Genomic DNA, 24813 nt, shown 5'->3' with positions numbered 1-24813 from the left:
ATGTCTTCAATATTAAATTTAAAATTTATTGAATAAGAAGACGTGTCCAGACAGGCAGAGCACTTGTACAAGGCTTAAAACTGGAGTTTAAAAGCTTTAAAACGTAGGTATGTGGTATTGAAACATTTGCTGTTGTTCTGTGTTGAATAATAAAGTAAAATTGTCCAAATGAAAATGAAACAATTATAATTTATGATTTTGCTCAAATGCTCAATATAAACCCATTCATTTGGACTCACTCAGGAGCGCCCTCTAGTGTCTAAAAACCAGAAAGACATTCTCAAGTGGGTATTTTCTCTGTAGAATTCTCTGGTAATATGTTTAATTCAGAAAAGATCCGCGTTGTTAGCATTATAGATAGAAGATAGACAGTACTGTGTGTTAACCGAATATAATGAGGCACAAATAAATAGACATGCTAATATACTGTATAATACTACTGTTGATATGCAGCCATCTTGGATTCAGAATGGTTGGTTTGTGGATATTGGTCATTGCCAGGTAACGGCACCGTGAGGCTCTGTCTGTGTTTAGCTCTGTGCTGAAGGTGTTATGCGGTCAGGCTGTTCTTCAGTCAACCTTATTTTACTTTAGTTTACTTTACATTCCCTTATAATGGTTCACGAATGTGATTTTTCGTCTTCTAAAGCAGCTAATGCTAACGCTAACATTAGCCAAGCTATAGCACAGAGACACCAGGAAGAACAGCAGAGACGGTTTAATGGGGCTTTGTTAAATCTGAATTCAGTCTACTTTCTGCTGTATTTCAGAGCTATATCTGACTCTTTCATGATTTTCACATTGATTATTATTAATTTTGTGTTAAGTAAACTTTGTGTTTTTGTAGAATTGATTGTTTGACAGCTAAAATGTGTAATACATTAACCCTACTAAAATCCTGTTTAAATGAGAGGAAAATGTAATAAGAGTAAAGCCTGCTGTATTAAGTAAAATGTTCTAAATGTCTAAACCTCTAACAATTCCCTCACATAAAGTTATTATTAAGTCACGAATACATTGCCTGCTGCCTGATTAAAATAGTGGACAAATATATGCAGAGCTTTGTTCAAGGAATATTCCCCAAAGACAAGGAACTTGTTTATCCAGATATGTTTTTTAAAAAAGTATGCAGTGCTGAGCACAGGTTTGATTGATTACAGCAGCTCACCTTTACTGCCGAAATGTTTTTGTTTTGGTTCTTTTAGCTGAAATGGTAAAGAAGTCTGTGGGTTTTAGTAAAGACATTTGTTAGAGGTAAAAAATACAGGAAAGGGTATTTTTATGTAGAACACTGCTATGCAAAATTAACATTTAATTTGTGTAAACTTGACAGATTATTATTGTAATTTAGCAGTGATTTCAATCACTGTAAATTAATTTACATTTTTTTTCAGTAGAGTTATTTACTTATCGTCTGTAATTTTAACAGGAAAACTCTGGTAACCACAGCTGCCAGCGTTTTCCTGTAAAAACTACAGTTTTTTTTTACAGTGTAGTTTCAGGAGTGTTCACAGGTGAACACACTAGAGCTGTAAATAAAGTAATATCTGTATTATCTAGGTAACTTCATGAGGCTTGATACAGCAGAAATAGCATTCCAGCATGTTGTACCTAGGCAGTATTTATCTGTGTTGTTAACAGATCATAATTAATCCAAAGAAGAGTCACCGGCATCCTCGCTCAGCTCGTCTGGTGACATTATCTCATCACTTTGTGCCTATTTCTGAAGTTTTATTGATTTCAATTCTCCAAAGATTATAAAAGCAAGTTTCTACTATTTTTACTGTTCTATAATCACAGTCACTATTTCTTAAACATGCTGCTTTGGTGACGTTATTGTGCGTGTCAATGACCAATTGGGGTTTTCCAGTTAACATTTTGTAGCTGTAAAAACAGAAATTAAAAAATACCAGTTTAAATAGAACCATGAAATACTAAGTGGCACCACTATCTTATACATCCTGGTCAAGGTATATTTTTGTTTGAGTTCTATGGTTTAGTTGATCTTCCACATTTTCTGCCAACATTTAACTAGGTAGTAACCTTGCTAAGCGCATGCCAGAGTGTGTTCTGCATTGTTAGCCAGCTGTTGTTATCTGTAAAGCAGCATTATGGATGGGTTTAAACATTGAATCAGGTCAAGTGAATTCACACCAGACTGGACATGTTAGCATCACATTAGCATCTAATCTGCACTGCCTACGACTTTGCTCTGTACCCTTTTAGGTGGAAATCTCTCTCTTGTTGCTCTTTTTCTTTTTCAAATTAAAGGACTATTAAGGATTATATCTAAGGATGATAACATGATCAGGATGTATCATCAGATATTAAGGAAACATGCTATGGATATGCACCGGCAGCTCTTGCCAAAAGAACTTTGCATAGTATGTAATTTATAAATGATGCAGTACATCACAGTAATCTGTGTGGGTTTAGTATCAGAACCTGCACACCAGCACACCCCCAGTCCTATTTCCCTGGGATGTCAGGTATAGAGCACAATAGAATGCAAACAGTGTGCAATGGGCAGGATTTGTTTTCCTGAACAGGTCATTACTTAGTTATTAAACAATGTATGAAACAAGTGAAATCAGATGGGCTGTTGGTTTTTAAAAATAAAAAAAACGGCAGCTGACTCGGCCTAAAATGGACAGTTTGACAGTTTTTATGATTTTAAATATAGCTTAGAACTTGTGGGGGTGTAATCAATTTAGAGTTCACATATGCACTTATTGATATTTTTATTATTATTATTACTCGGTGGGCATTGTATACATAATTGTATACGTAACTACAGTATACCTCTGCAACCCCAGCCACTATAGTAGAATCAGTGTGGGTAAGTTTCTCACCAAACTCCACACTGAATGAGTTAATCCCAAACACATAATTATTTTAATTCTGAACACGTTCAGTCGTGTGCAGCAATTTGTTTTTTGTTTTATTTTTTATTCTCACTGACAACAGGATACATCAAAAGAGATGTGCATTTATAAAGAACAGCAGTAATGGAGCGAGTGTATATACAGGGATATAGTGTTCGGACAGATGGACGGTGTGTGTTTCCCTTGTAAGATGACCCAGAAAATTCCATACGGCTCGCTGTGATCCACATTCTCCGGCTGGCCTTGGCGCTCCGGACTGCGCTTGGCCAGAATGCTGAAGGGGGACATCAGGCAGGCGGCAGCAGTGTCTCTATGTGTGTGTGTGTGTATTGAGGACTAATCTGCTGTAATATGTGACGAGTCTTGAGAGTGTGATTTCTGTGAGGTCCAGATTGAATGGGGGAGAGCATCAGGCTTTTCAGATTTGAGGTGCTTTTTGGTTTTGAGAAAGTCTGGTGTCCTGGATTGCTGGTCAAGTGCAAATGTGTGACTGTTTATCGATTTAGTGTGGAGCTGTAACAAAACATTGCCTCAATATTATACATTATTCAGTATAGAAAAAATAAGGTGTTGCTAAATGTGTGGATGTAAGGGCTGCAACTACTGATTATTTTGATATATGACTAATCTATTGGTTGTTTTTCCATTAGTCGATTAGTCAATGATTGTTTTTGCCATGCGCTCCATCATGGCTTTCTGTGGGCATGGATCCTGTTCCTAGCTTTCTCTGCTCAGTGTGGGATTTAAATAATTTGTAAATGCCCAGAAGTTGTTTAAAAGTGGTATGTGATCATATTTTGTGATGTTTATGTTGTGATTTTGTTATATTTGTGCACTTGTGAAAGAGACCGAGGTGAACTTACCCCTTCACTATTACGATTCTGTCCTCAGCACTTTGTGAAGTCCATCAAATTTATAAATGAATGATTTGTCAGCACTGAAAATTGTTAGAATCAAAATTGTTGATTATAGTAATGACCTCTGGATTTTAATTGGTGTATTACAGTTTTCATGATTTGACAAAAATGTGGCAGTGTTTATTTATACTACATCATAATTTTTTTAATTGTAGTGAATCGACCAATAGAATTGCTAGCTTACAACCAGTCAATACCTCGTTTTCCTTTTAGTAAAGTTTCTCTTATTGAAGTTTTTTACTTGGCTTGGTGATATATATGTGTCATAATATATTTTTTCTCATAGACATATGACATATTCATATTTATTTCTGTATCTCTCTCCTCCTCTCTGTCCAGTTGGTGAGTGGAGGCTCTGTCGTCAACGCGGAGGCGGTATGGGATCATGTGACCATGGCGGACCGCGAGTTGGCCTTCAAGGCCGGCGATGTCATCAAAGTCCTGGACGCATCCAACAGGGACTGGTGGTGGGGGCAGATTGACGATGAGGAGGGCTGGTTCCCTGCAAGCTTCGTCAGGGTGAGCACACACCTGCCCACCACACACACACACACACACACACATATGCTTCCATCTCCTGTGGTCTTTGGTTTCACCTGCTTAGAGCCAAGATTCATAACCACAGGCCACTCTTTCTGTCCTTGCTGTTCTGAGCTGTCAGCATACCTGAGGCAGGTAATTCGTTTTCTACACACCTATTCTGTGTGTATTATAACAACAAATAAGTTGTTCAGATAAGTTATCTGAATTTATTTGAACTGAGCAAACGAGCAGAACGTGAACAGAATTGCAGGTTTATTTAAATGGGACAGGATGTATATTCCTATTAATATGCTTAATAAGGCTAGGCTTTCCAGCATCTGTGGAAATGTGGACTGTGTATACTGTTACATCTGATGTTCCCAATCCAGTAATTGACTTTTTAGATGTGTTATGGATCCAACACACCTGATACAGGTAACCAATGACTATGTGCTATAATGCTAACCACTTGCATCAGGTGTGAGATAGTGGTGCAAAACATGAACTGGCTGTAGGTCTTCACACTTAATGTTCATTTAATTGTTAATTTATGGATGTTCAGTTACAACAACAGTAGAGAAAAAGATAAGGCCAAATTATTGTAGGAGGTTAGGCTTTCTTTCATTACATCATCATTTTCTATTATCCTAAATTGACAAGTAGAGAAGGCTACCTCTTCAGATGAGTTAATGAGCTTCCAGTACAACACTGACATGGACTTATCAACTAGGATGATTTGACATCCTGTTTATTGGAGAAATGTACTTTCACAGTTTTTGGACTAAGCTAACATCAGCTAGACTTGTGGGACTAGTTAGACTAGTTGGTGTTAAAGTTTTACCAGTGGTAACATTGTGTTTTATACATGAGTAAGCCAAAACATTATGACCAATGATCTGTCTGATATGAAGGTGGTTTTCTGCATGCTGCAAAACAGCTTCTTGTACAAAACCTTTAAGGTAGTATTTGTGGCATTCCAGCAGAGCAGGACTTGGATCAGGCTACCTTCTTCCATTATTCTGGGTTTCAGTTCCTAGGCTTGCTTGTTAATTTTAGCCACTTTTGATGGTGTTTGGGGTCTGCATGGGTGCTCTATGCAGCAGGAAGGACTGCACTTTGTGTTTTGCCTCATTATTCCCATGGCCATCATTAGAAATAGACTTTTTCCACAGTAGCCTTTCTGTTGTTTTGAACAACTGTGATGGCTTTTATTGTCATTGTATATTGATGAGCCTGTGAACCCTTGATACTCTAGTGCACATCCCTACAAAAAACCCTTCTTAACACCTACAGTATATATTTCCTATAAGCTATTAAGCCAGCATGACAAAACCTAAGGGAGCACAGACCGTTTTGCCAGACCTGACGTATTCATTAAGGTTTCAGGCTTCTCCACGTACTGCTTGTATGTGTTCAGGTTTGTGGGAGGTACAGATTGTGGACTGGATTGGGAACATTTGAGCTTGGATGTAGTAGTAACTAGCCTGTAGATAACTGTAGTGTCATGAATGCCAGCTAATAGGGCTACACCATCCAGTACAACACATCACTCACACACATGCATTTTCAAAAAGTTTCCTCCAAACTTTTATGTTAATGGTTGCCACCAAGTGGCTCCCCAGTGTCAGTGCACCCACTCCCACACACTCTCGTCTGAAAGACGTCTCTTGTGTGCTCGAATGTTGTCGTTTCTCTAAGGTGGACCCCAGCTCCACCCAGGCTCCAACCAAGCAGCAGCTTTTTTACATCAACCCCGTCGTCGTCCCACGCTGCACAAACGCCCCGGCAAAGGTGCGTTACTCCACCACACTGTCTCCTCGTTTTCCGGCGAACGCATCCTGCTGTTTTGCGCTACACGTGCTGGTGCTTTGCCGTTTACGTGCCGTGTTTTTTTGTGGTTGTTTGTTTTTTTCCGCTGGTGGCAGACTGCTTGGCTTCCATACCGGCATGATCACGTCCCCTTCTGGTCGATGTAGTCTAATTGCAGACGATAATTACTTTTGTTGATCAGAACCAAACTAAGAAATGCTTTAGAATGGATGGCTTGTGACATTTGCGATTAATATATAGAATTTTATTTTGTGATAAAACCAAAATTCTAACAAAAGTAATTGATTTCTAAAAAATTAGGTATCTGACTGCTTCCATAGTTTAGAACAGTAGACACTAGGGACAACTAATGGACAGTGAACTTATACTGTTACCTGTTATACAAATATCTACAAATATTTCAGTTCCAGATACAAGAACTGAAAGACTTTAAGCTACAAAAAGCATTTGCAAACTTTTAAGGCAAGGGTACAGGCCACTCTGATGATTTTTGTTTTCTATGAAACATTGAATGTTTAATTAGCTACAGAGATATAAAGGAGTTAGGAATAAATTATTTCAAAAAAAGAATTTTTATATAAGCAAACCTATTGAATTGCTAATTGAAAAGAATTTATCTAGATACAGTTATATAAAACGAAGAACATCCAGAAATAAGCTGAATAATCGTAAAACATTCTTACAAAAATCAACATAAGGTTGATTTAGTAGATTTGAGATGTTTTCACTCATCTGAATGCAGTTAAGTGCATAAGAAGAGTTAAATATAAAGTAGAGTGAAGGATTTTGAAGAAATAAAGAGAGGCAGAGTGAAAGAAAGAGAGAGGGACTTACACTACGAGCTGAAAAGGATTCCAGCATAAAATACTGTCTGAACCGGATTGCTAAGGAATGCAAATCCTGTGAAAGGAAAGTATTGTGGTATAATTAAATGTTAGGATGTCGAGCAAATTAACATGTCAAACTGAACCTTTCTCCTTTCCAAACTGCCAGTCTTACGCTCTCCTTCTGACTAGCTGTCCAATCAGGAGCAGGATAAGTGAGCCGGGTGTCAATCTTAAAGTCTTTTTTGGCCAGGCTTAATTGTGTCCGTTTCAGATCAGTGTGCAGATCTATGCCCGTACTCGCCTCACACTGATGCTGTGTGAGCGAAGCCTCACTTTTCAAGCCAAGCATTTCACACCCAGCTTTACTGGAGTCTCTTATGGGAATTTACTGGTTTGTGTTTCTGGAACTGCTGATTTGCTTTGGCTATTCTGTTTTTCTTTGTAAATTCTACAACTCGGACTCAGATCAGTTCTGGGTCTTTAAGTGTGTTTAATTTATTGTAGAACCTTAAGTTTGGCACTGACAGATTTATTATAAAACTGTACGTTTTAGATTCCAGATTTCTTAAAGAGCCATTAATTGTAGACTGCCATATTTATTATGTTGTAAATTCTAGAACTCAAGATTTATTATAGGCCTATAAAATCTGGACTGCAATATTACTACAGATTACTAAAGCAGATTAAAAAACATTGATAATCTACATTGTTATTTCTTTCAATATGGCATATTAAATAATTAAAGATTTATTATAAAACCGTAAATTCTAGACCTTCAGATTTATTGAGGAACTACATTCTAGACTGCCAAGTTTATTAAAGAACTCACATGTTTTTAAAAACGTTTAAGATTTTAAGACCTCCAGATTTTTTTTTTTTGTCAGATTTTATTAAACTGTGCATTTTACAATTTAGAACTTAGAACTATAATTTCCAGACCTTCATATTTATTATGGAACTGTATATTATAGACTTCTAGATGTATTATCTATACCTCCATATTTGTTATAGAACCATAAATTCTAAATCGCTAGATTTATGGTAGAACTGTGAACCGTTCAATTCAAGAACAATTACATAAATTTGTTGACTGTTAGTTCTAAAATAGCATTTTTTCTTTCTGCCTAAATTGTAGAATTTCAGATTTATTTTAGAACTTTAACTTCAAGAACCCTTTATTTTTGTTTATTAAATTGTTGATCCGGAGTTGTATTCTTCTGTAAATTCAAATATTGCATTTATGTTGTTTATGTGAATTCCAAAACTCCATATATTTGTTGGTTCTGTATGTCTGGATTTGTTTTAGATCTGTACAAATCTGAAAATCTGTGTGTGTGTGTGTGTGTGTGATTTAGTACTATGTATCTGTTTAGTGTGTACTCAGTTTTATAAATGGTAGGTTTGATGGTATATGAATGTATAGGAATGAGCTTTCTTATGTTTCTTATGTGAGGATTTTTGGTCATATTTTTGGCTCTGTCTTTAAATATAGGATTTATATGTGATTGTGAAGAAATTTTACTTGGAATTAAACATTCTTATTATTTTTACTTAATATTTTTTTTGGAAAAAAGTTTTGTGATCATGATGAACCTTTCAATGTAACATACTGTATCTGTTATCTGTAATGTGATTATGTTTAATTAATTATTACTTGCTCTACACATTGAAATCTCTGAAAGATTATCCATTAAGGAGCATAGTGAAGAGCACTTTAAGTAAAGGGGTAGCACATGCTAACCTGAAAGAGTGTTTGACGACTTATGATGAGTTTTGCGTTAAAGCCTCAGAATTAACTCCTGCATTATTTGTAATGCAGTGAGTGAGACTAAAATATAGCTTCCACACATGGTAGAGGTAGTTTCACATACTGTTACTGTTACTAAGACTCCCAGGGTAGCAAGGTAGCAGAGATGTGAAAGCTGTTTATATAATAATCTTAACATAAATATATTTTTTTATTTAACAAAATGCAACAAGACAAATTGTTCAAAATAGTTTAACTGTGCCTTATATTGTGATACTCAATCCCTCTAAGGCAAATCGCCCGGCCGTGGCACAGGCTTTATTTTTGGTCACAGATAATGAAACATGAATGCAAACCCTTTCAGTGAGATGAAAAAGAGGAGTGTGTGTTACAGAGAGAGAGAAAACCGAGCAAGGAAGTAAGAAAAGCTCAGGAACAGAGAAGAAAAAGATAAAGTGTTTTGTGAAGAAGAGCTTTTTTAATGGTACTTTTATGTAACTTGGTCTCAGCTGTGGACAGAAGGCTACTGAGGTCACACACACACACACACACACACACACCCATGCACACACACATAGACACACAAACACACTCCTACCCCTGCCTAAGTGCATTCCCCTATTCCGTTTCACTTTCTTCCCACAAAAATATCTATATTTACCTCCTTTAATGGAGTGGACAGTAGTCTGAAGTCTGGCACACGCACTCACACACGCAAAAGTAGTGACATGACAAGGTGTGTAAGTGTGAGTGGTTGGTGTGCGGATGGATAGATGGGTGTGGAGTGATGGCGTAAATCTCTTTTCTGTGTAAAGAACATGGTCTGAATTTCATTCATATTTTATATTCACTGGCCTCTTGCTATCAGTCTATATCCAGCTCTACTCCTCTGTCTGTCTGGCTGTCGGTCTGTTTGTCTGTATGTCTATACACACATAATATTGAGAATAGGGCTGCAACTAATGATTATTTTGGTAGTCAACCAATCTGCCAATAAGTTCTCTGATTAGTTGATTAGTCAGCGACTATTTCTGCCATTCCCTCTATATGCTTTCTGTGGGTACGACTCCTGTTTCAAGATTTTTCTATCAGTTCAAAATGATAAGAACAGCTAAACATGAGATTTAAATGCGGTAGCAATGGCCAGAACATATACATGCTATTTAAATGTGGAAAGTGCTGCTATTTAATGTGTAATCTGTTGTGTTTAGGCGCAGGCCGAGTTGATTGTAAACTGTGTGATTGAGCCCATTACCCATCTCCCATGTGTTACTGTCCACAGTACTTTGTGTAGTGCTACACATTAACCATTAGTCGACAAAAAAATCGACTTTGTCTTTTATATCGACTAATCGTAATGTTCTTCTTTAATTACAGACTGACATTTCTATTTATCTGCATCCTTTCATTCCCCTTTTACCTTGTTCATAACTGGTCAGGACCAAAGGGCATGTATTATTTGGGTGGTGGATCATTCTCAGTACTGCAGTGACGCTGGCATGATGGTGGTGTATGAGGTGTTAGTTTGTGTTGTGCTGGTTGGCAGGAGTGGATCAGGCACAGCAGTGCTGCTGGAGTTTTTAAACACTGTATCCACTCACTGTCATCCACTCTATTAGACACTGATACCTACAATAGCTGCACTGTCTTGTATACGTAAAGTCAGAGACAGAAGGTCATGTGTTGCTGCACAGTTTGTGTTAGCCATTGTCTAGCCCTTCATCAGTGCTGAAAAGACCAGAGCATAGTAGTGTATAGTAGTGTAAAAACTATTGACATTCATTACTGAGGTAGAAGTACTGGTAATAGATAAATTCTAAATTCTAAAAATACTTCTGTAAAAGCTGAAGTATCAACTTATGCTTCTTGCTCAAGTAAAAGTGTAAATGTACTGCTGTCAAAACTACTTAAAGTATGAAATGCCATTAAAAACAAAAGCTTGGGCCTCACCACAGGAGCCTATAGTGCAGTACCCACCCTCTCCAAAACACATTTTTCTACAAGCCATAATAACTATAATGTTTTATTAAAAAATGAATGTTGATAAATTTGGGATGCACTAGGCTGCCTGTTTCAGCTGCATATATACCCACTGAAAATTAATGTATTTTAGTACAATGTAAATATAAAATGAGTCTCTGCAGGAATCATCTTCATACTTGACTACATACGTCTTCTATGTTCTTGCTGGACTGTGGGCGTGACGTGTGCAGGTGTGATGGATCGCATATAAACCAATAGGATGTTGGAATGTTATACGGTAATACCTCTGATCCAACCACAGTCAGATTCACTCACATGTGGATGGAGAAATTTATCTGAATAGGGATTTTTTTAACGACAAGGGGCCAGAATGAAAACAATCTGAAATGAAATAGGAGTGACATGGCTGTTTTTAAAATGTAAGGATTAGAAAGTTCAGATATTTTCGTGAGAATGTGAGGAGTAGAAGTAAAAAGTCGTCTGAAAAATAAATACTTCAGTAAACGCTAGATAACGAACATTTGTACTTATTTAAATAACAAAGTATTTGTACTTCCTTTTATGACATCTCTGCACAAGTTGCTACCCACAGGACATTGTCGGCAGGACATTTCTGATTGGTGCACTATTCTCAGTCCAGTAGTGAAACTGTGGTGTTTAAAATCCACAAATATATAAGAAGAGGTAGAGCGGAATATAGTGAGTAAGTGGGAGAGATATGTGATGGACAGAGAAAAAAGGAAAAGAGAGATTGATAGAATGTGATAGAGAGAGAGGGAGAGAGAGATTGATAGAATGTGATAGAGAGAGAGGGAGAGAGAGATTGATAGAGTGTGATTGAGAGAGAGACAGAGAGAGAGAGTGAAGCAGTAGTATGATGGTTATGTCACACTGGTTGGTTTAATAGAGAAGCAGTGAGAGATAGAGGGAGACGATGTGAAAGGAAAATAAGTGCTCGTAAACGAGAGAGGGGTGTTATGTCACACCAGTTGGCCCTGTATCCCCCAGGCTAAAACTCTCCACACACACACACACACACACACACACACAATTCTCCACCATTGCTGTTAACTGACATTTTCAAACATTGCTAACCTTCGCTATTTCCTTTTCCTATTTTCTCATTTGTGGGCAATTTTAGTACTATACTACTCTTTTCAGCATCATCATCGCAGTGTGGACATATGCAAAAGTTACGCTGCAAGACGACATGTCATTTAAGGCAAATTGAATTAAATGTTAAAACTTTCCTTTCTGCTTGATACAAAAGGAATCTTTACACTTTTCTTTACTAACTTTACTCTCTTTCTCAAAGGCATATTATGTCTACCCAATATTATATATATATTTATATTTATTCTAATCTTGGATACACATGTAGGTTTTTTTTTTCCTAGATGCATTTTAATTTAGACATGGATTCAGATGTGAATTTAGATGTGAGTTTAGATATTTCATTCACAAATAACAAAAATTCTCTATATTTTGTAGGTTATGTAGATGATGGGTTGCAAAAAGTGAATCTCGGAAGTGTAAAAGTGTAGCACCCCGGACACAAAAAAATGGATTGTTGCTATCGCCTATCCCAGTTTACTTTCACTCAAACATCTGAATCTCTGCTCTATGGTTTCTGTCTGGTTTCTTATTTTACTTATATAGCTGACAAAGCACTTTATTTAATATCTTAATTGCTTTTAATAACATATATTACCTGATATTTTTTCCTTTATTCTTTATTGTAAATTTTCTAAACGTTGTTTTATAAATGTCAAACAAATAATGTTTATTATTGTTGTGTTTGTGAAATTATTATTAAGTTGGCTTGGAAAAGCCAACTTATTGTTCTTCGTAATCTTCTTATTTTTTTTATTATTATTATTATTATTATTATTATTCTCGCCACGTTTTATAAACAACTACTCCTCCTAGAGCTTTCGAGCTAGAACCACGAAACTTCACACAATGGTAGAACTTATAGCCGCGGGGTGTGCTTGTGCTTTTTGGAGCGATACATCGTACGATTTTCGTAAAAACTTCGTAAACGTACGCCCTTTTTTCCATAGACAATGAACTAGAAGAATTTTGAATGGCTGTGAGCGTCACAATTTTTGAGATACGAAGACGAAATTCGGATGGTCTATAGAACTTAGTGAGTTCTTTCCGAAAATATGCTTTACGAAACGATATGTCGTACGGATTTCGTACAAATGTCGTACGAAGTTGCCCCATAGAAATGAATGGGGGGACCAGAGTTCCATCTCACACACGAGCAGCTCTGCGCACGGAACCCCTTCTCTCCCCTGCTCCTCCAGTACTGTGAGTGTATGGAGGAGCTGCTGTATGGAGCAGCTAATTCTCAAAAGTTTGGACACCCCGGCACCCCAGTCAGGGCTTTGCAACCACCTATTAACTGCTTAGCAACCACCTTAGCAACCACCTGGAAAACTTTAGCAACTGCCTAGCAACCACTTAGCAACCACTTTATAAATGATGGCAACTGCCTTGCAACACCTTAGCAACCACCTGGAAAATATTAGAAACTGCCTAGCAACCACGTAGCAACCATGTGGAATAAATTAGCAACTGCCTAGCAACCAGTTAGCAACCACCTGGAAAACGTTAGCAACTGCCTAGCAACTGCTTAGCAACCACTTTAGAAATGACAGCAACTGTCTAGCAACCACTTAGCAACCATTTGGAATATGTTGGCAACTGCCTAGCAACTACTTTAAATTGATAGCAACTGCCTAGCAACCAGTTAGCTGCTGCCTTAGCAACTGCCTTAGCAACCACCCGGAAAACGTTAGCAACTGCCTAGCAACCACTTAGCAACCACTTTAGAAATGATAGCAACTGTCTAGCAACCACTTAGCAACCATGTGGAATACGTTAGCAACTGCCTAGCAACTACTTTAAAAATAATAGCAGCTGCCTAGCAACCAGTTAGCTACACCTTAGCAACCACCTGGAAAATGTTAGCAACTGCCTAGCAACCATTTAGCAACCACTTTAGAAATGATGGCAACTGCCTAGCAACCAGTTAGCAACACCTTAGCAACCACCTGGAAAACGTTAGCAACTGCCTAGCAACCACTTGGCAACTACTTAGCAACCATGTGGAATACGTTAGCAACTGCCTAGCAACCAGTTAGCTACACCTTAGCAACCACCTGGAAAAGGTTAGCAACTGCCTAGCAACCGCTTAGCAACCACTTTAGAAATGATAGCAAACTGTCTAGCAACCACTTAGCAACTATGTGGAATGTGTTGGCAACTGCCTAGCAACTACTTTAAAAATGATAGCAACTGCCTAGCAACCAGTTAGCTACACCTTAGCAACCACTTGGAAAACGTTAGCAACTGCCTAGCAACCACTTAGCAACCACTTTAGAAATGATAGCAACTGCCTAGCAACCAGTTAGCTACACCTTAGCAACCACTTGGAAAACGTTAGCAACTGCCTAGCAACCACTTAGCAACCACTTTAGAAATGATAGCAACTGCCTAGCAACCACTTAGCAACACCTTAGCAACCACTAGGAAAACGTTAGCAACTGCCTAGCAACCACTTAGCAACACCTTAGCAACCACTAGGAAAACGTTAGTAACTGCCTTGCAACCACTTAGCAACCACTTTAGTAATGATAGCAACTGCCTAGCAACCACTTAGCAACACCTTAGCAACCACTAGGAAAACGTTAGCAACTGCTTAGCAACCACATTAGTAATGATAGCAACTGCCTATCAACCACTTAGCAACACCTTAGCAACCACTAGGGAAACATTAGAAACTGCCTAGCAACCACTTTAGAAATTATAGCAACTGCCTAGCAACCACTTAGCAACCATGTGGAATATGTTAGCAACTGCCTAGCAACTGCTTAGCAACCACTTTAGAACCGATAGCAACTGCCTAGCAACCACTTAGCAACACCTTAGCAACCACTAGGAAAACGTTAGCAACTGCCTAGCAACCACTTAGCAACCACTTTAGTAATGATAGCAACTGCCTAGCAACCACTTAGCAACACCTTAGCAACCACTAGGAAAACGTTAGCAACTGCCTAGCAACCACTTTAGAAATTATAGCAACTGCCTAGCAACCAGTTAGCTACACCTTAGCAACCACTTGGAAAACGTTAGCAACTGCCTAGCAACCACTTAGCAACCACTTTAGAAATGATAGCAACTGCCTAGCAACCACTTCGCAACACCTTAGCAACCACTAGGAAAACGTTAGCAACTGCCTAGCAACCACTTAGCAACACCTTAGCAACCACTAGGAAAACGTTAGTAACTGCCTTGCAACCACTTAGCAACCACTTTAGTAATGATAGCAACTGCCTAGCAACCACTTAGCAACACCTTAGCAACCACTAGGGAAACGTTAGAAACTGCCTAGCAACCACTTTAGAAATTATAGCAACTGCCTAGCAACCACTTAACAACATCTTAGCAACCACCTGGAAAATGTTAGCAACTGCCTAGCAACCACTTAGCAACCATGTGGAATATGGTAGCAACTGCCTAGCAACTGCTTAGCAACCACTTTAGAACCGATAGCAACTGCCTAGCAACCACTTAGCAACACCTTAGCAACCACTACGAAAACGTTAGCAACTGCCTAGCAACCACTTAGCAACCACTTTAGTAATGATAGCAACTGCCTAGCAACCACTTAGCAACACCTTAGCAACCACTAGGAAAACGTTAGCAACTGCCTAGCAACCACTTTAGAAATTATAGCAACTGCCTAGCAACCACTTTAGAAATTATAGCAACTGCCTAGCAACCACTTAACAACATCTTATCAGCCACCTGGAAAATGTTAGCAACTGCCTAGCAACCACTTAGCAACCATGTGGAATATGTTAGCAACTGCCTAGCAACTGCTTAGCAACCACTTTAGAAATGATAGCAACTGCCTAGCAACCAGTTAGCTATACTTTAGCCACCACTTGGAAAACGTTAGCAACTGCTTAGCAACCGTGTGGAATACGTTAGCAACTGCCTAGCAACTGCTTAGCAACACCTAAGCAACCACCTGGAAAACGTTAGCAACTGCCTAGCAAACGCTTAGCAACCACTTTAGTAATGATCACAACTACCTAGCAACCACTTAGCAATCATTTTAACTTTTCAACGTTATTAGCGTACTTTTCCAAGCCAACTTAAAGTTCGTTCACGAACTTTGCCTTTTCTAGTTATTATTATTATTATTATTACTATTATTATTTTGAGGGAAATTATTCAAATTTATTTGTCCTTAAATATTAGGTAAGCCACTGTGGGAATCCATTCCTGTGTGTGAAAATAAAGCATTACACAGCCTACCTAATTCATACTCAGATCAAACACAGGTTAGATACAACATTAAAACCTCTGTATTTATATTGCACTGGTCAGGCATAACATTTTAATCACCTTCTTGTTTCTTCTTGTTTACCAGTCAGTTTCTTAGAGGAGCACATGGCTGCTGATTGCTGGAATAAGATTGGATAGTTTAAGTTTGGGTGTTTATAAAGCTTTAACATTTGTATCACCTGACTTTTCCCAGACAATGATTGTGAACAAGCTATAACCGTAACACAAAGGCCTCAGACCCAGGCAAAAGTTAACTTAAAGGAGAACTCTGGTGTAAAATTGACTTTTGGTGTAGTAAAACTTGGTGTAGATTTTTTACTCAAATTTGTTAAATAGCCCACCTCCATTCTTCCGCAACTTTCTGAGATCCAGCAATTAATTTACAGTTTGTCCAAACATTATAAACTTCAGAAATGCCCAAGAATCACTGTTTATAACCTGTAGCGCAACCTAACCTCGGGGCACCGCCATCTTTTACCTTTAACTTAAGATGGTGGCGCCCAGAGATTAGGTTACGTTACTGGTTGTAAACAGTGCTTTTTAATAAACGTATTGTGCATTTTTAAAGATATTAATGCCTCGTTTTAAATGTCAGGGCTTTCTGGATTGCACCAATGAGGTGTGGAGCTACTAAGAGCCTGGATATTGGTTAATGGAAAAAGCTCTTTATTATGATTTACTACACCAAAAGTAAATTTTACACCAAAATTCTCCTTCAAGAGAGCTTCAATAAGCTGTCCAAACTTTAGGACGGTGTGACTATAATAATTAGATTGATAGAGAGAGAGAGAGAGAGAGAGAGAGAGAGAAAGAGAGAGGGGGGGGAACAGAAAGAAGATTTTTTTAAACAGACTGTGATGAAGATGACAGTATGAACACATACCAACTAATCATTTCTGAATCTAGTGCAGAAATGAGATTCAGACATCAAACAGAAATGTGCTTGTGTGTCTGTGTGTGTGTGTATGTGTGTGAGCTATGTACTGAAGTTTGGTTTTCATTTCAGTTTTCCTGTTAGTTTCTGTTAGTGTGAGGTGTGTTTGAGTGTCTGACGTCAGCGGGCCGAGTGTGTGTACGTGTGTGTGTCTGATCTCACGAGGTGAGTCATCCAGCTCCCAATGAAATGTCACTTTGCATTAGTGAACGAAAGAGAAGAACAGCAAAAAACAGGGGGATCGCTCACTGCAGAGAGAGAGAGGGGGGAGTGGGGCTAGATGGAGAGAGAGAGATGCAGATATAGTGAGGAGGAGAGAAGGGTGAGGGAAAAAAAGGTCAAAGAAGTAAAGAGTGGATCACACACACACACACACACACACACTGTGTCTCCTGGATTTGGATTTGATGAGGATGAGAAGGGACTGCTTCCTCTTCGTTCTTCGTCGCTATTGCTACGGTAACACGACAGGCTTAAAAAAGACAGTGAGAGATTATAATCCGAGTGTGTAATGAGATTAGGAGCGAAGAAATGTTCCTAGAGAGAGAGAGAGACACACAGAGAGAGACAGAGTGAGAGAGAGAAAGTGGGAGAGTGAGAGAGACACAGAGAAAGAGAGAAAGAGTGTGTGTGAGAGTTTAAGAGAGAGAAAGAGAGAAAGACAGAGAGAGAGAGACAGAGAGACCAAATAATATGTGTTTTATAGTTGAAGAACCATATTTTTTCTTTACGGTACAATAATCTTCCACTGCATCTCAGTGTTCTTATGTCATGTTTACAGCAGATATTGACAGTAAAAAATAGTTTAATAAATGTATTTAGACAGATCTACTGACCTGTGGGATATGTGTGCGGGGTCTCCTGCATTGAATGTGGGTGTGATTTCTGTTAGATTCCCTTTCTGTTCACAAAGACAATTCCAACCAGATACCGCTGGTCACCATCATTACCTTCATTACCATGTACCATCCACTGCTGGTACCACCATTACCATCTGTGTAGAAACAAACTGTATATCCATATTTCAGTTTATTCAGTGTCTACTATAGATTATTCTATTACTGATATTAATTATTCAGTATATACTATAGATTATTCTGTAACTGCTGTGAATTATCCGGTATCCTCTATAGATTATTCTGTAACTGCTATACATTATTCATTATCTACTATAGATTATTCAGGAACTACTATGACTTATTCATTATCTACTACAGATTATTCTATAAATGCTATAAATTGTTTAGTATCTACTATATATTATTTTGTCACTGCTATAAATTATTCAGTATCTACTGTAAACTGCTATGTATATAATTGTCCTGTGGCCTGTGGAAGTGTAAACTGGTGAGTTTGTAATACAGCGCCTACTGTGAATTATTAATAGGATTAAAAAGTAATCATAAAAAAACAAATAAATAAACAGAGCAGTAAAAAGCTGACCAGCACATACACAAACACAAAAAGAAGATTTATATGTCTATTTTTCTATCTTTATCCTGCCAGCCAGAATAAAATAGTGCTGACTGGGTGAGATACAATGCGACTATTGGCATTTAAATCTGCTGTTTATTTATCACCTTTCATTCTGTGTTGTTTATTGCTGGAATTTTTCATTTTGAAAGGGAGCAGAATTGCGCCGGTGGGAATTTCAGAGCGTAGTGGAGGAGCCAAAGACTTCTGTTGTGTGTGTGTTTTTTTACTTGTTTGCTTTGACTCATCTTCTCGTGTTATTTTTTGGTCTGTGCAGTTTGTCAGCACTCCCTGCTTTTTTTCTCCACATTCTTAAGGACATGTTTTGGGATTTGCTGTGAACATCCCTGCATTAAACATTATAGTTTATAAAACAGATAGTTATGGTCTGAAATCTACTTTTATATCCAGGCATTTACAGGTCTGGTAAAAAGCCTATAATTAAGTCACTTTTTTCTATTCAATCTATGTATTTTAAATTGCACATTAAGATTAATTATTATGTATAATAGTTAATTAATGATTAGGTTGTATGAAGTATTGAGAATTAGCTATGAATGTCTCCTTTATTTTATGAATTTTCCTTTATGTGCTGTGAATGATTCAATATAAACTATGAATTATTAAGCATCTACTAAAGATCATTCTGTAACTGCTATGAATTGTTCAGTATCTACTATAGATTATTCTCTAACCGCTAAGAATTATTCAATATCTACTATAGATTATTCTATAGATTAACAGCAAAACTTCTCAAGATCCTCAGTTCAATAAAAACAGTCAGTTCAGTCAGTTTGGTCTCTATGTCTCCACAAGTGTACAGACATAACCGTGTGCATGTTTACTCACTTAATATCAGCACATTCCAAATTTAAATGCAGATTTTGTTGTTTTGGGATAAGAGAGCCACGATCGGTGAGACTGAGCTGGAGCTCCACCACTGAGAGTAGTGGTAGGGTAAGAGTTGCTCCACTCTCTTTTACCCTAGCAGGCAGCATTTCCTATGGGAGTATTCTATTTGTAGCTGCAGTGCAGTAACAAGCAGCAGGTGTCACGTCGACAGAGCAAAAGAATTATGACGCAATGAAGCAATATTTTAAACAATTGACTGATTGAAAAGAGTGTTATATGATGTGTCCCTGGCAGCTCAAGAAGGAAGGAAGGGGGGGGGGCAACTGAGAGCCCTCTATAGTGGCAAAAATAAGTTCATTACTGGCTGCCCACATATGCAGGGAAAATTTTAAGACAAATAAAGCGTGGAAGAAAGCTTTGAATGTTTTTGGAGTCTGTGGTGGGTTAGTCGCTCTCACACACCCACAAGATACAACAGACATTGGGAAGACGTGAGTGACTTGTCACCTACCACTGTAAAAGAGGGTTAGATTTCAAATGTTATAGTAAAAGTCTAAATCCCAGATAATAATCCATGCAAATGGTAATAAAGATATTCAGTTGTTTTTTTTTTATTCTGTTTATCTTAAGTATTATGAAAAATGTTCAAGAAAAACCTTGTAAAATTGAACCAGAACAAAATATCAATTAAATTGATTGCATGTTTAGTTAAAAACTCTTTAGATTAACAATTTTCTATTGTTGTTAAAGTCTTTATAAAAAAACTACAGTTGAAGCAACTTTTTGATTAAAACAATGTTTTTCTATTTAGTTAAAATCTCATATAAAGGTATAACTGAATACCCTGATCTTCTGAAAATCACAGTCTTCTATAAAAACTAAGTAAAAACCGATTTTTTTTTAAATGAAGGTACATAAAACTATCAAAATATCTCACAAACTTGGCCTAGTTGTGTTGAGTCTAGGTCAGTTTTTGTGGTTAAAACTTGAACACTAGACCACCATTGTGTTGTAGTCTGTCTTATATCTTATATCACTATTCTGATTGAATAAATGTAATTTGCCAGGTTCTTGCCAATTTACAGCTGAACTGTTGGCAGTCTTGCTGCTCTGTGTTCTAATTCTTGTGGATATGTATCTCCTCATCCTTTACGTTGTAGCTTCTTACTCAATTTGATCTGTTAGTTTTTGTTATTTTTATATGTCGTAAGGTGATGATTGCACTTGTAAAACTTTAGTTTCCGCATTTTGTTCACCAATCTTCGTCTGTTGTCTGGACGCTTCTTATCTACTGTGTTTTATTTGTGTGACTATATGCACTGAACTTTGATGTTTGTACCATGGTTTGCTACAAACATATAAACTGATACACTGTTGATTATTAAAAGGGAATTAAACCCCCAGATTTTTGCTGACTCCACCCTCAGCTCAAATTTGAAAAAGGCAGGGGTAGTTTGGGAGAGGCAATAGGTGATGTATGGGTTTAGAGGCTGTTTTTTTGACTGCATAATGTGATGTGTCAAATGTGACGACTGCTATCTCTTCTATATTTTTTTAAATATAATTCACTTGAAGCACGCATGGTTTTATGCAAAAGTGAGCCAATATGGCCAATAAAAAGAAAGCATTCGACATAGCTAATGGCTGTCAGCATTGAGCTGTCAGCATAGAACAGTGTTAACCTTTTATGACATATTAAATCAGAATTTGAGTCAGGTTTTAAAGTGAGGAAACATGAGCTTTATCATGATTAATGTAACAAAAGTGGCCGAACTGCACTAAAAGCAAAAAAAAAAAAAAAAAAAAACTGTTTTAGTAAGTTTACAACAAGAATGTAGGAATATAGTAAGAATATTAACAGCCAGATATACGTCTTTACTAATTCTTGCACATATACATATTTTATTTATGACACACTTGTACGACTCATTGTATTGGACTTAGATATGAAATATTATAATAAAGATAAATACATATATGTAGGGTGACCAGGCGTCCTCTTTTTCCCGGACATGTCCTACTTTTGAGACCTAAAAAAATGTCCGGGGGGAATTTCAAAATCGTCCGGGATTTTGTTTGACTGCCTCAAATACAAATACATGTTATAGCTGTTTAAAGGAGGAAGCACCTTTAACCTGAAGAATTAGAATTGAGCTGTTATATCAGAGAAATTCAGAAAATACATATTAGACATGAATTCAATAAAACTGACCCCCCCCCCCCCCCCCCCCCCCAAAAAAAAAAAGGTGTCCTCCTTTTCAGAAACCCAAATCTGGTCACCCTACATATATGCATAAAAAATAAGGTTTAGAAAGGTCTATGCCATAGAGTATTAAATTACAATCTCTGTAATAATGGCAAAAGTTGTGGCACACATGCTTATTTATTATTGTTTCAGAAATCGGTGGAGTCCCTTCTGTGCAGAACAGGGCCTATTGCTAGATTTTGGGGGATTACTTTAGGGATTTGATTGCATTCAGTGACAAACCCCTCTAAACCCCCTAGCCCACACATGGCATTATGCTCTGTGCCAACCAGATGAACCAAAGGGTCTTTGTTCTAGTATCTGTATGCTTCTACAGGGACTAGACAAGCTATGTGTGCATTTGTACGTTTGTATTAGCAATGGGAACAACTTAAAGTAGCTAAAGGCATCACTAAGAAGGGGTGTCCAGAAACATTTGGACACAGTATATACCGTATTTTCACGCTATAAGGCACACTTAAAATTCTTTAATTTTTCCAAAAGTTAAGCCACTCCACTGAAGTACAGTGTTATACAGGAGTTTCAGTTTAGTTCTAAAGCACCTGGGCTGGAGTAGCATTAGCTTTAGCCGCTAACTGCAACACTAGCTCTTTCGACATTCGGAGGTGAGCATATCGGACTGTAGTCTGCGTGTTTACCATGTTAAAACAAGCTATATGGGACATCACTAGCTTACTAGAACACTCAGGGTTCCTCAGTGTAGGCATTTACTAGCGCTAAGCGCTGCTAACTACGGCTAGCACTGCTGCTAATTGCGCTGTTGAAAATATTGGAAATCCAAGCTTACTGTAAATGAACGAAAGAGTCTTAGAGTCTGTAAAATATTGTAATAGAGTGTATAAACAAGTCGGTTTGCTGTTTAATTTAGGCCCATTTCACCCCTCGGCCCTACTACTTACCCCTACCCCTTGTTTTCGAGTGTAACCCCTCTCCTTCGAACAGAGTTATAAGGGAAGGGGTGAAATGCTTCACCCTAAGAATTGGGACAATTCTTCAAGCGCCCGATACGTCATCAGTAGCGCTAAAGTTCAGTAAGCTAGCTGCTGGTTAACTAGTTAACCTTAGCCTATTGTATGTCTTCAGAAAGGAGGAAGATGGTGCAGAAATGAATTCCTATGTGATGGGGAGCTGAAATTAGCTTTTATTAACTTTTATTTTATTTTATCTATCCATTCCACCTTAAATGCTGCAGCCTCTGCCATCTTTTGCACCATTTAAGGTGGAACGGAAGTTAGCTAGCTAGCTACTGAGACAAAATAATAGCAATCTTTTTTATGCTTTGTTATAAAGAATTCAGCCATAAAACATTAAAACTACACATTAAACTATGGTAATATATAATGCTAAATGTCACTTTTTTACAAGGAAATGCTTATATTTGTGGGTTTCTTTGGAAGCTTCTTCCACCATCTTACCAGTGATTCTTATACTGTTTGAAGGGCCAACAAGCCCTATCAATCCGTGTATCATTCGTTCATTTGATATTCAATTGAGAATCAAAATCGGAAAATTAAAAAACCAATTCGTTTTTTCGTTTTTCGTTTTTGAATATAATACCAAAAAACGAATAACGGCTTGTATTTTGTATTTTTATTTGGTTATCCAAACAAAAATTGGAACTTTAAAAAACGGACCAGGAGCCGAATTTGATTTTGATTTTGAACTTGACCCATTTGTGTGCCCCGGAAGTTACTGATTTGTTTATTCTTGGTGGGTTTCTGTTGCGCGGGAGTTCACTGCAGTGTTATCTACACAGTCTGTATTGCTGTAGGCTTTGAATGGAGTTGAGGATGGAGAGTTTTATCTTGTTCAGAGGAACTAAACGCGTTGCAGTGAAAGAAGACGATATGACAACAGAAAAAATCGGCAGGATCTTTCAGGTGTTTGTCTAACGTTCCGTAGCTAAATGTCATATTTAGTTAATGTTATTCTGTGAATTGCCGCCTACATACTTTTTTATATACGTGACTAGCTGGCTAACTAACCTAGCTAGCTAGCTGGTTAGTCTATACATGGTGTAGTAAACTTCTTCCCTCACTGTTTTCATTTGAAAAGGTACACGGTCCCAGTGTCACCAAGAATAAACACCAAGAATAAACAAATCAGTAACTTCCGGGGCACACAAATGGGTCAAGTTCAAAATCAAAATCAAATTCGGCTCCTGGTCCGTTTTTTAAATTTCCAATTTTTGTTTGGATAACCAAATAAAAATACAAAATACAAGCCGTTATTCGTTTTTTGGTATTATATTCAAAAACGAAAAACGAAAAAACGAATTGGTTTTTTAATTTTCCGATTTTGATTCTCAATTGAATATCAAATGAACGAATGATACACGGATTCCTATCCCTTCCCCTTACCCCTTTTTTTAATTAAAGACTGACCTGACCAGACCAGAGCTGTTATAGTGGTAAAGTGCAGTACCACTCCATCCACTAGATGGTGCTTTTACGCTATGTTTGTTGTTGTGTTTAATTGTGCTTTAGGTGTTTCCCTATTGGATGATTGGAGTGTAAACTGCTGAACATTTTGTAGCAATTTAATGGCTTTGTTATGTGTGTTTGTGTTGCAGCTGTGGGCGAATCAGGAGGAGAGTGCAGCGGTGGAGCCAGCAGAGGGAAGCAGTGAGGTGCAGAACGGTCATGCTGAGGCCAGTCCCAACCCCAGCACAGACTGCCTCTGCCTGGGTCAGCCTGCACAAAACAGAGACCAGATGAGAGCCAACGTCATTAATGAAATAATGAGCACAGAAAGACACTACATCAAACACCTGAAGGACATCTGTGAGGTAACACACACCCACACACTCACACACACACATATATATATATATATATATATATATATATATATATATATATATTTTTTTTTTTTTTAATATTTTTTTTTTATTTAAGAAACATAGACAAATACACATTATTCAACATCAATATTTCATAATGTTAACTGTTGATGTTAGAAGAGGAACAGTCCTGCAAAGCCCTTTATTTACAAAAAACAATAAAAATAATAAATAAGAAGGAGCATAAATTATGGAATATCATACATTGAACATTTAGTGTCATTTACTTTATTACATTATTGAGATTATGTACTTCTCCTGTAAAGTTGTTATTCTTTGGGTTTACTTTTGGCTATAACTGTGCACTATACTGTTGTAAAAACTAGCATTAATATTCAGTATAAAGTTCTAATAGCATTTATGTTCAGAAA

At 37.5% G+C, this 24813-nt stretch overlaps 1 protein-coding gene across 3 annotated transcripts in view; it reads left to right on the top strand.

Annotated features, from left to right (window-relative positions):
* The window catches only part of arhgef9a (Cdc42 guanine nucleotide exchange factor (GEF) 9a), a 62854-nt gene that overhangs the window by 28335 nt on the left and 9706 nt on the right, over nt 1–24813 (top strand). Inside the window, exons 1-4 of one of the 3 annotated variants that reach the window (XM_022684995.2) lie at nt 403–501; nt 4142–4321; nt 6023–6115; nt 24173–24388. In XM_022684995.2, the coding sequence (XP_022540716.1) occupies nt 448–501; nt 4142–4321; nt 6023–6115; nt 24173–24388 (543 nt within the window). In that variant the 5' untranslated portion in view covers nt 403–447. Of the gene's footprint in view, nt 1–402; nt 502–4141; nt 4322–6022; nt 6116–24172; nt 24389–24813 lie in introns of those variants that run through there. The other 2 variants (XM_022685000.2, XM_022685004.2) reach the window with 2 other exon arrangements.

The sequence above is a fragment of the Astyanax mexicanus genome, chromosome 1 (assembly GCF_023375975.1).
Source record: "Astyanax mexicanus isolate ESR-SI-001 chromosome 1, AstMex3_surface, whole genome shotgun sequence".
NCBI lineage: Eukaryota > Metazoa > Chordata > Actinopteri > Characiformes > Acestrorhamphidae > Astyanax > Astyanax mexicanus.
Note: the sequence above shows the minus strand (reverse complement) of the source record. Positions and strands in the feature narration are given on the sequence as shown.